The following is a 12,611-nucleotide window of genomic DNA, read 5'->3' on the forward strand; positions in this document are numbered from 1 at the left end:
AAACAGGTTGGTTCACCAGCAGCCCCTCGTCCTCCTGAGATAGAACAAACGTCTTTGTGCTCTGTGTCTACAAGTGACTCTGTCCAAGGTCCAACGCAGCCAATGACTGTTGGCCTAAATCCTTCAGAGCGTCCTTCCAGCATGGCAGGTGTGCGTGCGGTGTTCTGTGTCTGTCTATGTGCTTGTGTCTGCGTTTTCCCATTCATGCTGTACTCGTATCATTGTGTATAGTCTATAATATCTGCACAAATCTATCACAAAGGGCATAATGAGTCTTCACCTTCCTTTCTTCTGCCAATATATACTGATTTACTGGCATCACTTCCAGCTACAGCTGAAAGCAAAATGCCACAGTCTTCTACCCTTATATCATCAACCTGTGATGCCCACAGCAGTAATTATGTAATGAGATGTTCTTTACCTAATTTTTTCCACCCACCTTCCCTCCTCCTGCCTCCTTTATCTCAATGAGTCATATCCTTTTGCAGAATGTCTTCTGACAACCTGCAGAGAACTGGCCTGAACTTGCATCCAGCCACGTTGATGTGTAAGAAGGTGGAGCGAGCAGTAAGATTAGTGTTCCTAAGAGAGCGAGAGTTGACAGTCGAGAAGAAGTGAGAGTTGCCGCCGTTACGCAAGACCTCCTTCCAGGATGGAGGATGTCTCCCGGTGAAACATCGATGCAAAAATGTTGAGTCTAGAAAAAAGCCCTGCCCACCAAAACCTGATGTTTCCTCTTGATGTTCTTCTAGTTTATTGATGTTTTGTCTCCTATTAACCCATTGATACCTGATGCAGCATTTGTGTGTATATCCCTCATCTGTGTGCGTATCCCTTTAAGACCGCGAACCGCGTTAACGCGGTTCGCGGTCTTAAAGGGATACACACACAAATGCTGCATCAGGTATCAATGGGTTAAACTCCACCGTCTTGATATAAATCACATCGTCTACGTTTGGCCAGGGTATATCCACATGCAAAACACACCACCACCAGATAACAGAAATGGACCCAGGAATGAAAGGTGCAACTCCAAAGAGTTGTTTTTAGTTTTTAGGGAGGATTCCTCTAGGCGCGCACGCACGTGCACACACACATGCGCGCGCGCACGCACACACACACACACACACACACACACACACACACACGTTGGTGTGTTGTGCTCACACGTGAAGACAAGTTTTCCGCACTCCTCATGGCTAAGATAGTGAAGTGAAACTGCTGTGTCTGCTATACATTTAAATACACTTTCTCTGACATCAGGTTTCCACAAATTTCACAACATAACACATCACACATTACATAGACTTGCTCAAAATCCTATCTTTGTAATCCTTGCTAAAAAAAAACGTTTGGTAAACACACGCAGAAAATGTTTCACAAACACACATCGAGCAGTTTGAGGAGTAGGCCATACGTACGAGTAGTTAGAAACGCGACAGTCCCACAATCCATGGATGTTAATGAAGTGGATATGTGTCACACATCAAAACCACCACTTCCCCCTGCCCCCTTTTTTTAAGTAACTAAAACATTGTAACCTCCTCATTCCAGGACTTAACGCACAAAAGTCATCAGTGATCTTTGTACTTTGCCAGGGACCCCAACACCACAATGCTTGGAGCTTCAGTAAAGAACCGAAGAACTCTCTTTCCAAAAACTCACCGATCTGCTCCTCAGGGATGAGGCTCTCGATGGGCGGCTCCAGCTCGGAGCTCTGTCGCAGGTAGCTCTTCATCTGCGTGATGAACTGCCTCAGCGTCTGCAGCAGCTCCAGGCCAGAGGCGTGGCCCTGCCAGGCCTGGGTGCCCGCGCCCTCGCCCATGTAGCTCAGGTAGTCCTGCACCAGGCAGCCAAAGTACGAGCCTTTGTCCCTGGACAGCTCCACCACCCTGCGGATCGCCCGCTTCTCGGGCGTCAGCAGCGAGTTGAAGACGCCGCTCATCTTGCGCAGGTGTCCGCGCAGGGCGCGCTGCAGGACCAGGGCGCCGGCACTGGCGCGGCGTTTGGTGCGGTGGCCCGGCGGCACCATGGTCAGGTCCTGGTCCTGGTCCTGGTCCTGGTCGCTCTCCAGGCTGACGCCGTAGTCGGGCTCCTCGTCGTCCTCCTCGTCATCCTCGTCCTCGTCCTCCTCCATGCTGCTGTAGGGCAGGTGGGACGCCGGCAGGGAGAGGGGGAGGTGGGCGGCGTAGTCGGCCGCGGTGGGCGGGCTCGGGTCGTGCAGCGCGGGGAGGAAGAAGGACGAGGAGTGGGAGAAATCCAGCGAGTCGGAGGAGTCCGTGGAGAGGCTCATGTCGCTCAGGCGCTGGCCACCGCATTCCCCCGGCGCGTCTTCTCCTCTTCCTCCTCGTGGCGCCTCCTCTGGCTCGCTGGCGGTCATCGGGGGTGAAGGCTCTGGGGGACTGCTGGAGTCTTGGGCGTTCGTGGTGGTCGCCGCGTTTTGCCGGGACAGTTTGGCCCTACTGAGCGCCCTCTCGATGGTCTGCTCCTCCAGCGCCAGGTGACAGTGGGCGTCTTCCTGGCTGGACGACGGCGAGGCCTTGGCCCGACGTGGCGAGGAGGAGAGCGAGGAGAGGGAGAGGGGCAAGGAGGGCCGGGGGATGGAGATGGGCGAGCTGATGTTCAGCCTCTTGGGAGGGGAGGACGAGGGGCTGATGGTCAGCGAGGAACCCAGACGGGAAAGGAGGCTGCTGCCCCTCTCCCTCTCCCTCTCCCTCTCGCCTCCTCTCTCCCTCTCCTCCACCTTCTCCTTGGGGAGGTTGATCCAGGCGATCTTCTCAGGCATGCTGCGCTGCCGGCGAGGCGGGGCCGGGCGCCGCGGGGCGAAGCGAGGCGGCGGCGGACGAGGGGGCGGAGAGCGTGACACGCCGTCCGTACCGCTCAGCTGCTTCTGACCGCCGCTGTTTTGAACGCTTTCGTTTTGGAGCTCTGCGTTCTCGACAAGGCACTGCAGGCTGTTAGAACCCGGAGGACTTCCCTCACTGCGATGCGAGCTGCAGACCTGAGGCTCGCCAGCAGGGGAGTGTTGAGTGTCACTGCGATGCGAGCTGCAGACCTGAGGCTCGCCAGCAGGGGAGTGTTGAGTGTCCTTGCTATTTGTTTCTGGCTCGTCGGTGCCGTTAACAGGCTCCTCCTCCTCCCTCGGACCCGGTTCTCCTGTGCCGGCGATCGGGTCGGCGCCGCGCTCGTCCTCCGGATGGTGGACTTTGATGAAGAGGGGGTTGATGAAGCAGAGCGCCCCGTTGGACTGGCAGCACTCCAACTCAGACGGGGTGCGGGTCAGGAGGCGGGGCCGCTCCGGGAGGAGGGTTACCGTGGAGACCGGTCTCTGGGCAGGGGGGGGGCGGTCTGTCGGGAGCCGTCGCCCCTGACAACCAGGAGGCGGAGCACTTCCTCCTGCGGCACAACTGAGAGTCCCAGAATCCTATGAGAGAGAGAGAGAGAGAGAGAGAGAGAGAGTGAGAGAGACAGAGAGAGAGAGAGAGAGAGAGAGAGAGAGAGAGAGACAGAGAGAGAGTGAGAGAGACAGAGAGAGAAAGAGAGAGAGTGAGAGAGACAGAGAGAGAGAGAGAGAGAGAGAGAGAGACAGAGAGAGAGTGAGAGAGACAGAGAGAGAGAGAGAGACAGAGAGAGAGAGAGAGAGACAGAGAGAGACAGAGAGAGAGAGAGAGAGGGAGAGAGAGACAGAGAGAGAGAGACAGAGAGAGAGAGAGAGACAGAGAGAGAGAGAGACAGAGACAGAGAGAGAGAGAGGGGGAGAGAGAGAGACAGAGAGAGAGAGAGAGAGAGGGGTAAATACTATTATTTAGGTATTGTGCGATACAGCACATAACTGCTATATTAGCCAAGCGCCAAGACCAAATTTAATTGATTGATTGATTGATTGATTATTTTATTTGGTCTCCCTTAGGAGAAACTTGTTGTGGACGACAAGCTCAAGCTGCAGCATACAGATAACAGTAGCAGTGATACATACAGAAACACCAGCCCATCACCATGGGCATCAACACATCTACTATAACATAAGATTTATCATGACAGTTATCATGACATGTGACATCATCCCCACACACATTTAGCATCCACCCACATTCCCACCCTGGATGTGCCACTCACCCACACACACACATGCACAGTTGCGCACGCTCTCTCTCTCTCACACACACACACACACACACACACACACACAGGTCGCAAGTACAAAAAGTATCTGTAGTAGGCTACATGGTCCTCAGGCCCGTCTATCTTAGCTGCTCATTAATAAGGTTAATTGATTGAGGGACAAACAAGTTTTTATAACGATTGTGTTTGCACAAAGGGACCCTGTACCTCCTTCCTGACTGTAAGAGCTCAAACTGGGAGTGCAGTACATGCGAGGGGTCATCTAGGATGTTGTTGGCCTGCCGAGTAGCAGACTGGACATATATGTCCTGGAGACCAGGGGGTGGGGGCTGCCCCATTACCTTCCCTGCTGTCTTGACCAGGTTAGATATTTGAGCTTTTGTCTTAACCGTTAGGTTTCCGAACCAGCTAGTTATTCCATAGCGCAGCACCGACTCAATGGTCGCTCTATAGAAAATCAACATAATATTTCTACTTACACCAAAGACTCTCAGACGCCGCAGAAAATGAAGGCGCTGATGAATCCTAGAGCAGATATTTGATACGTGTGTCTGCCAGTTAAGCATATTATCGATGTACACCCCTAGATATTTATAGGAGGAGACCTGGTTGATGTTCTGGCCATTGATGGAAAGAGGGCTGTGGTCTCTGATTGATCTAGGGTCAAACACAATTTCTTCAGTTTTACGCGTATTGATGATCAGATGGTGCTCATCACACCAATCTGCAAAAGTGTTCACTCCAGCAGCATGGCTGCTCATGTCAGAGTCGCTGGTGAGCAAACTAACAATGGCCGTGTCGTCTGAGAATTTAACTACAGACTGATTAGGTTGAGAGCTAACACAATCGTTTAATATGTCTGCAATGGTTCCTGTCTGCCTGGTGGACAGGGTTAAAGGAGAATTTCGTTTTTTTTTAACCTGCACCCCTCTCCTCACATTAATTATGATCTGACGACTCACCCAGTGCTCTCCGCAGCGTTTTTGTGATCGAAATAGTGTGCAAGTCAGTCCTAGAATGTAGCTCCATGGGGGCCAAGTGGCAGCGTGTTTTCCTCCATGTAAATAGACAGTTTTATTCCTGTTTTCGATGCATATCGTCATAAACTGTTCCCTAAGGAACGATCAGACTGCAATTCTCCCCCGGGCTCTTTTCACTGGTGGTTGCAGGCATCCCATTTTGCCTGTCGGGTCAGCTCTCCTCAGGAAAGTCTCACTGACCCGACAGGCGGAAATGGGATGCCTGGAATTCCTGGCATGCCTGTAACAACTACTGCTAGGTGCTTGGGGACAATTGCAGTCTGATCGTTCCTTAGGGAACAGTTTATGACGATATGCATCGAAAACAGGAATAAAACTGTCTATTTACATGGAGGAAAACACGCTGCCACTTGGCCCCCGCATGGAGCTACATTCTAGGACTGACTTGCACACTATTTCGATCACAACAACGCCTAGGACGGACAAAAACGCTGCGGGGATCACTGGGTGAGTCGTCAGATCATAATTAATGTGAGGAGAGGGCTGCAGGTTAAAAAAAAACGAAATTCTCCTTTAAGCTGTGCCATGGTTCCTGCCTGCCTGGTGGACAGGGTTAAGCTGTGCCATGGTTCCTGCCCGTCTGCCTGGTGGACAGGTTTAAGCTGTGGCATGGTTCCTGTCTGCCTGGTGGACAGGGTTAAGCTGTGCCATGGTTCCTGCCTGTCTGCCTGGTGGACAGGTTTAAGCTGTGCCATGGTTCCTGCCTGTCTGCCTGGTGGACAGGTTTAAGCTGTGGCATGGTTCCTGCCTGTCTGCCTGGTGGACAGGTTTAAGCTGTGCCATGGTTCCTGCCTGTCTGCCTGGTGGACAGGGTTAAGCTGTGCCATGGTTCCTGCCTGTCTGCCTGGTGGACAGGTTTAAGCTGTGCCATGGTTCCTGCCTGTCTGCCTGGTGGACAGGTTTAAGCTGTGCCATGGTTCCTGCCTGTCTGCCTGGTGGACAGGGTTAAGCTGTGCCATGGTTCCTGCCTGCCTGGTAAACAGGGTTAAGCTGTGCCATGGTTCCTGCCTGCCTGCCTGGTGGACAGGGTTAGGCTGGTTTCACACAGACGACCCACGCCTTGCCTTGCCTCAACCCACGCCTACGCCGAGCTGGGCGTGAACCTGTTACACGCTTTTGCGATCACACCGCACGCCTTTTGCACGCCGAACCTGGAGCCGAGTCACAAGCGCCTCTCCTCTCTCCCGACTGTATTTTTTCACGTGTTGTCCAGAATTGTCATGGGTAGCCTCTAGGTAAAATAAATCTGATATATTTAATGTTCTATTGATGCTGGATATGTATATCCAGGTCTGACTATACACTATAGTCGGACATTTTAGAGAGGTGATCTTGCAAGAATATGTGCTGGCACAACAACATTGTCCATCTTGCTTCTTCGGTCGCTATTCTCTCTCATGAAGATTTGTTTGCCGACAGGGAGAAAGCCCCACGTGATAGCCACCCGTCAATCTCTCTCTCGCTCTCTCTCTCTGCTCAATACTGTTGTAGAAACTCCATTTTATTTTGAAATTCAGTTGACTTTGCCAGTTCCCACGGATATTGTCGCGTTTTTCTTTCATGGCTTGACAGAAAAGCCTGCCTGCACGCGCCTTGTCGGCGTGAAAATAGAACTCTCGCCTATTCGATAAAATCGGCAAGGCACAGGCAAGGCGTGGGTACACGCAGGGTTCACGCTCAGGCGTCCGGTGTACACAGCCTCATTGACTAAAACGGACGCCTATTAAAAAGCGTGGGTAAAGGCAAGGCATAGGCAAGGCTTGGGTCGCCGGTGTGAAACCAGCCTTAAGCTGTGCCATGGTTCCTGCCTGCCTGGTAAACAGGGTTAAGCTGTGCCATGGTTCCTGCCTGCCTGGTAAACAGGGTTAAGCTGTGCCATGGTTCCTGCCTGCCTGGTAAACAGGGTTAAGCTGTGCCATGGTTCCTGCCTGCCTGCCTGGTGGACAGGGTTAAGCTGTGCCATGGTTCCTGCCTGTCTGCCTGGTGGACAGGGTTAAGCTGTGCCATGGTTCCTGCCTGTCTGCCTGGTGGACAGGTTTAAGCTGTGGCATGGTTCCTGCCTGTCTGCCTGGTGGACAGGGTTAAGCTGTGGCATGGTTCCTGCCTGTCTGCCTGGTGGACAGGTTTAAGCTGTGCCATGGTTCCTGTCTGCCTGGTAAACAGGGTTAAGCTGTGACATGGTTCCTGTCTGCCTGGTAGACAGGGTTAAGCTGTGCCATGGTTCCTGTCTGCCTGGTAGACAGGGTTAAGCTGTGCCATGGTTCCTGCCTGCCTGGTGGACAGGGTTAAGCTGTGCCATGGTTCCTGCCTGTCTGCCTGGTGGACAGGTTTAAGCTGTGGCATGGTTCCTGCCTGTCTGCCTGGTGGACAGGGTTAAGCTGTGCCATGGTTCCTGTCTGCCTGCCTGGTGGACAGGGTTAAGCTGTGCCATGGTTCCTGCCTGCCTGCCTGGTGGACAGGGTTAAGCTGTGCCATGGTTCCTGCCTGCCTGCCTGTTAAACAGGGTTAAGCTGTGCCATGGTTCCTGCCTGTCTGCCTGGTGGACAGGGTTAAGCTGTGCCATGGTTCCTGCCTGTCTGTCTGGTGGACAGGGTTAAGCTGTGCCATGGTTCCTGTCTGGATCAAAGCCAACATCAACGTGGCCCAAACTGTCTGCTAGACCAGGGCTGAGCCAGTCGCCTTTCCAACCAGCTTTCCACATGAAGGATTAACCACCACTCTTTGGAGTTATTTCCTGTAAACCATGGAGAGCTTTGACGCAGCATGGAGTCAACATCGTTAGCTGGGTTGAATTTATGTATGTTTCACAAACAGCTGGGTGGAGGAGGACTACCTATAAAACTGTGACTTGCCTTCTCTTTATGTTCTGATGTTCTCCGACCAGCCTGCTAATCAACAGAGTCACTCAACAACATCGCCTGGTCTCATTAGAACTGATCTCACCAACATCAGGTAAATGTTATGTTCCCAAAAAGAAAAGAAGAAAATCTCACTTAAACAAAACAAAAGCACAACACTTCATCTCAAACCACTCCCGATGACTCAATACAACCCGACACCGCTGCAATTACTGCCAGATGGACAAAACCTCTAAATGCCACCCGGTGCCAAATCACCGCCGACGACTTTAGCAGAACGGCGAGACGCAGCGTTTCGAGAAGAAGTTCGAACGAACGAACGCGACGACGGTGGGGAAAACGACACTGCAAAACAACGGCGACGACGCACAAACACTTGACTTCTGTATGGATTCTGTTGGAGAACAACTTTCAGAGCCCCACCACCACCACTCGGTGCCGGTTAGAGCAAAAGCAAAGACAGACGCACGACGACACTGGCGACAATACCCCACACGCGTCGAAGAAGAATACTTAGTGCCAGACACAGAGCGACTCTTTCACCACACACACAAGTACAGAGGAGACAAGAGAGAGGCCAACAACACAATACTCACTGTGCTCGATCTCCCCAGAGCTCTGTGACACACACACACACACACACCAGCTGCTGGTCTCACACACACCCGGCTTGAGTTATACGTAGAGTTAGGATGGTGTTGGAGAGGAGACTGGGACGCAGTGTTGTCTCTCCACGAGCTGAACCTCCACTGCGGTCTCTCGCTCACGCACACACTCAATTTGTGTGTGACTCACGCATGCTGATGTGTGTGTGTGTGGGGGCGGGACTGTCAACACAGCATTCCCGCCTCTCTTCCTCCCTCCCTCTGTTGCACTTGCGTGGTCTCTCTCTCTCTCTCTCTCTCTCTCTCTCTCTCTCTCTCTCTCTCTCTCTCTCTCTCTCTCTCTCTCTCTCTCTCTCTCTCTCTCTCTCTCTCTCTCTCTCTCTCTCTCTCTCTCTCTCTCTCTCTCTCTCTCTCTCTCTCTCTCACAATAAGCTTTTTCAGATTCCCCCGCCTACTCAACTCTTGTTTTTCTTCTGTTGTTGTTGTCATTTTAAAATCCAGCCTGCTATTATTACTTTGCTGTCAACAATGTTCCAAGGTTGCATCATCAGAGGTCGTATTCATATTTTTCTGTTGGAAGACTATTTTCTAATCAGTTTTCCTGCTTTATTCGACATGGGAACAATTATTTTGATTAGTCTCAAACACATGGCAAGCATGTGCTCCTACACATACAACACGCAAAACACACAGGAAAGAGCCTGTACACACACACACACACACACACACCCTTACGTCAGCCACAGGCCGGCTTCTCTCACTTTTTATTGTTTATTTGTGGTATTTATTTATTTTATTTATGTGGTTTTTTTTAGCTTTATTTTAGAGAATAACTGTTTCTGTTTCGAGGGACTTTTAGGCGACCATGACCTGTATATCCTGCCCGGAAATATCAGCTTGTTGAACTTTGATCAGGAAGCATTAACGAGTTACAGTATATGGAATGACTGGCATTCGATTTGATTTATGACTAAAGTTTAGTTTTAATCTCCCATTGACTTTAAATGCTAATAAATACTAATAAATGATCATATTAGGAGGCTGGTGCCAATTTCTCAGATATAAAAGAAAAACATGTTGAATGTCATATAAAGACATTTGTGTTAACTGTTCATTATGTGAAATGTACCCAGAAACAATGCTACACTTGTTCTGGCATTGTCCCTACAATAACACATTCTGGAAAGATGTATCTCAGTAAATTGTTGAGAACATTGACTCTGACTTTTCTCTCTACTAGAATAATGTACTGTTTGGTCTCTTCAATAAGAATAGTAATACAATTAAAGAATTATATATAAACAATTTAATTATTATTTTAGCAAAATTTCATATGCATAAATCCAAATTTATCCATTCCAAACCTTTATTTATGCTATTTGAAAATGAAAACAAAGAGTATATCAAAACATCTTTTACTCAAAAAAATAAGAAAGCTGCAATTGCAAAGACTGTAGTGTTGATTTATGCTCTATATTTAATTTAAGTTTCCATTTCCCTGCTGGCACTGATGTAATTGTCTGTATTAATGACATCTTTATTTATTTGTTTGTGTTTTTTCATTATTTCTGTTTTCCTTGTATCTATGTAATACTGTCAATAAAGATGTAAAAAAAATGCTGAATGTCATATGGTCAGACTGCAAGCAACAAGATCAACAAACTAGAGACCTAGTGATGTTAATGTGTGCTAGCTAGCCGTCAACCCATCAAAACAATGTAACATTACGGAACTAAACAATTGGAATAAAATAATAGAGCGATCCATCAAGTAGCTTGCGCTGTGTATAGACGGTTTTCACAAGCTGCAACCCCACAGCACTTCCTTTTTCTCAGCTTCTTCTTTGGTGTTTTATGGCGGTTGTTATCATTAAATGTTGCATTACCATTCTATCATCTTCACAGTGCTATTTACAGTGTCCACTTTCTCAGCTGTTCAGGGGGAAACACTGACATACTTCTATTAAAAAAAAAAAATTGCTATGTAAACGTTTAAATGCAAAGATAGGCCTAGTATGCGTGCAATAACGTACTAGTCAGCTTACACTGTAACATGTAGCTTTTATTAGCCTCTCAGGCTAGCTCTGGACCAGACAACAACGGTTCCTATTATCCAGCGTGTGCACGTTTTTCCGACAGGGGTGGTTGTTATGGCAACTATCAACAACAACAACAACAACAACTACTACTAACTACTACAAGACATAAAGACTGGCTACGTTGGCTACGTTGTAGCCAACGTAGCCAAATAGGCTACGTTGTTACTGTGTCTGTCGGAGACACGGCGTCACGTTAACCATTTAATATGAGCCCAATATCAACCTGCGTACAGCTATGGATACAGGAAGTAAACCGGATATTCAGGTGGGTTGTGACGTTTGTTATTGTTGTCAAGTTAAAACCGTCTATAAGGAGGCTTTAAAAAAAAAATCTCCATGCACAAAAAGCAATAATCTGTATCCCAGACCATACGGACAGCCACATAACAGGTATGACACTGTTAAGACGTCAGAGTCCTCAGTAAGGTGTTCTGATCTTTCCCAGCCATACGCCATTCATACGACAACACACACGATGTTGTTCAAGAGTACGTCAGAATAGCTTTTAAGGTCAATACGAACTCTTCACTGATACTCGGCTACCTGCATAGACACACAAACCCCGGCTTTGTCTGAGCTTAGCGCTCTGCTCACCTTTACTCACCAAACAGCACGCCTCTTATGCATATGAGAGAGAGAGAGAGAGAGAGAGAGGGGGAGAGAGACACAGGAAATGTATCTCTGTGATCACTCAAAGCCACATTGAAGGCTTAAGGAAGTCATCCACATCACGGTGTGTCACCTCTCCTCTCTTTGAGAGGCTGCCAGGCAGAGGGGACATTGGAAGTCTGGCAGAGTGGAGCCATCGTACACGTGACAGCTCAGAGCTGAGTCACCGCCAAAGAGCATGAATGGATAAAGGGCACATTCCAACGGACGTAGTGGAGGATAAACCCTTATACACTCACTCATATAGAGAGGCAAAGTGACCACCTACTTCCTGCTTCAGCACTGTACCAGAGATCTTCATCCGCCATTTATTTTGCCATAGACATTTCGTAAAATGCTTATAGGAATAGTTTTACTTGGTCAAACCAAACGGTTCAGCTATATTTAGAATCCATAGAACCATAGAACATTTCACTGGGACCAAAACTTTAAAAAACAACATCGGGAAAAAAAGGTCTTTAAATCCGCAGTTTTTTTACATTTTGGTCAGAGTGAAATGCCCCGTTTCTAAATATATCTGAACCGTTTGGTTTGACCAAGTAAAACCATTTTTATAAGCATTCTACGAAATGTCTATGGGAAAATAAATGGCGGATGAAAATCTGCGGTACAGTGCTGAAGCAGGAAGTGACATTTCACTTTGGCTCTCTATAGTAACTACCATTTTAGCCTGAGCCAAGTCTTGTGATGATAAATTCACAGTATATAATATCACAGCGAGCAGCTTCAAGCTGGCCTAAGTTAATGTATGATGTTTAAAAGGAAAAATAATCCATATTCCTATTAATGCTTTTATGAAAAAATACAACTTTTTATTTACCACTACATCGCCAATACACTACCTCATCAAGATTACAATCAGCTCCTCTAGTATAGCAAATAATTGTAATAGTTCCCCCATGGGAAAAAAAACGGTGTTATTGTTTCACGTGAGGACATGTGTATGATTCACAGAACAAATCTGATGCACAACACAACTGCCAATGGACTGTGCAGCCAAATGACAGATGCAGCAAATACCCACTTCAGTGGCCAGCCAAACGGCCGCTCAAGACAGATGATCTGAATGGAAATGTCCCTCCTATCTGGAGGAAAAGGCTCCAGAGGCAGGCGGCTTTCCATCGAGTCAGTGCCCAGCCGAGCATCACTGATCTGGGCCTGGGAGAGGCTTTGTCCCTGGGGGTGAGTCATTTAAGCCTGGCATGCCAGTTATTCTTTC

The 12,611-nt window shown here is 48.7% G+C and overlaps 1 protein-coding gene across 1 annotated transcript in view; it reads right to left on the reverse strand.

The window, feature by feature from the left end:
* Positions 1–12,611, reverse strand: part of LOC310796467 (ras and Rab interactor 2-like) — a 71,350-nt gene that overhangs the window by 17,595 nt on the left and 41,144 nt on the right. Inside the window, 3 exon segments of the mRNA XM_083658653.1 lie at positions 1,666–3,001; positions 3,056–3,343; positions 3,345–3,424. Of these exon segments, the coding sequence (XP_083514779.1) occupies positions 1,666–3,001; positions 3,056–3,343; positions 3,345–3,424 (1,704 nt within the window).

This window comes from Poromitra crassiceps (assembly GCF_964638095.1).
Source record: "Poromitra crassiceps genome assembly, chromosome: 22".
Classification (NCBI taxonomy): Eukaryota; Metazoa; Chordata; class Actinopteri; order Beryciformes; family Melamphaidae; genus Poromitra; species Poromitra crassiceps.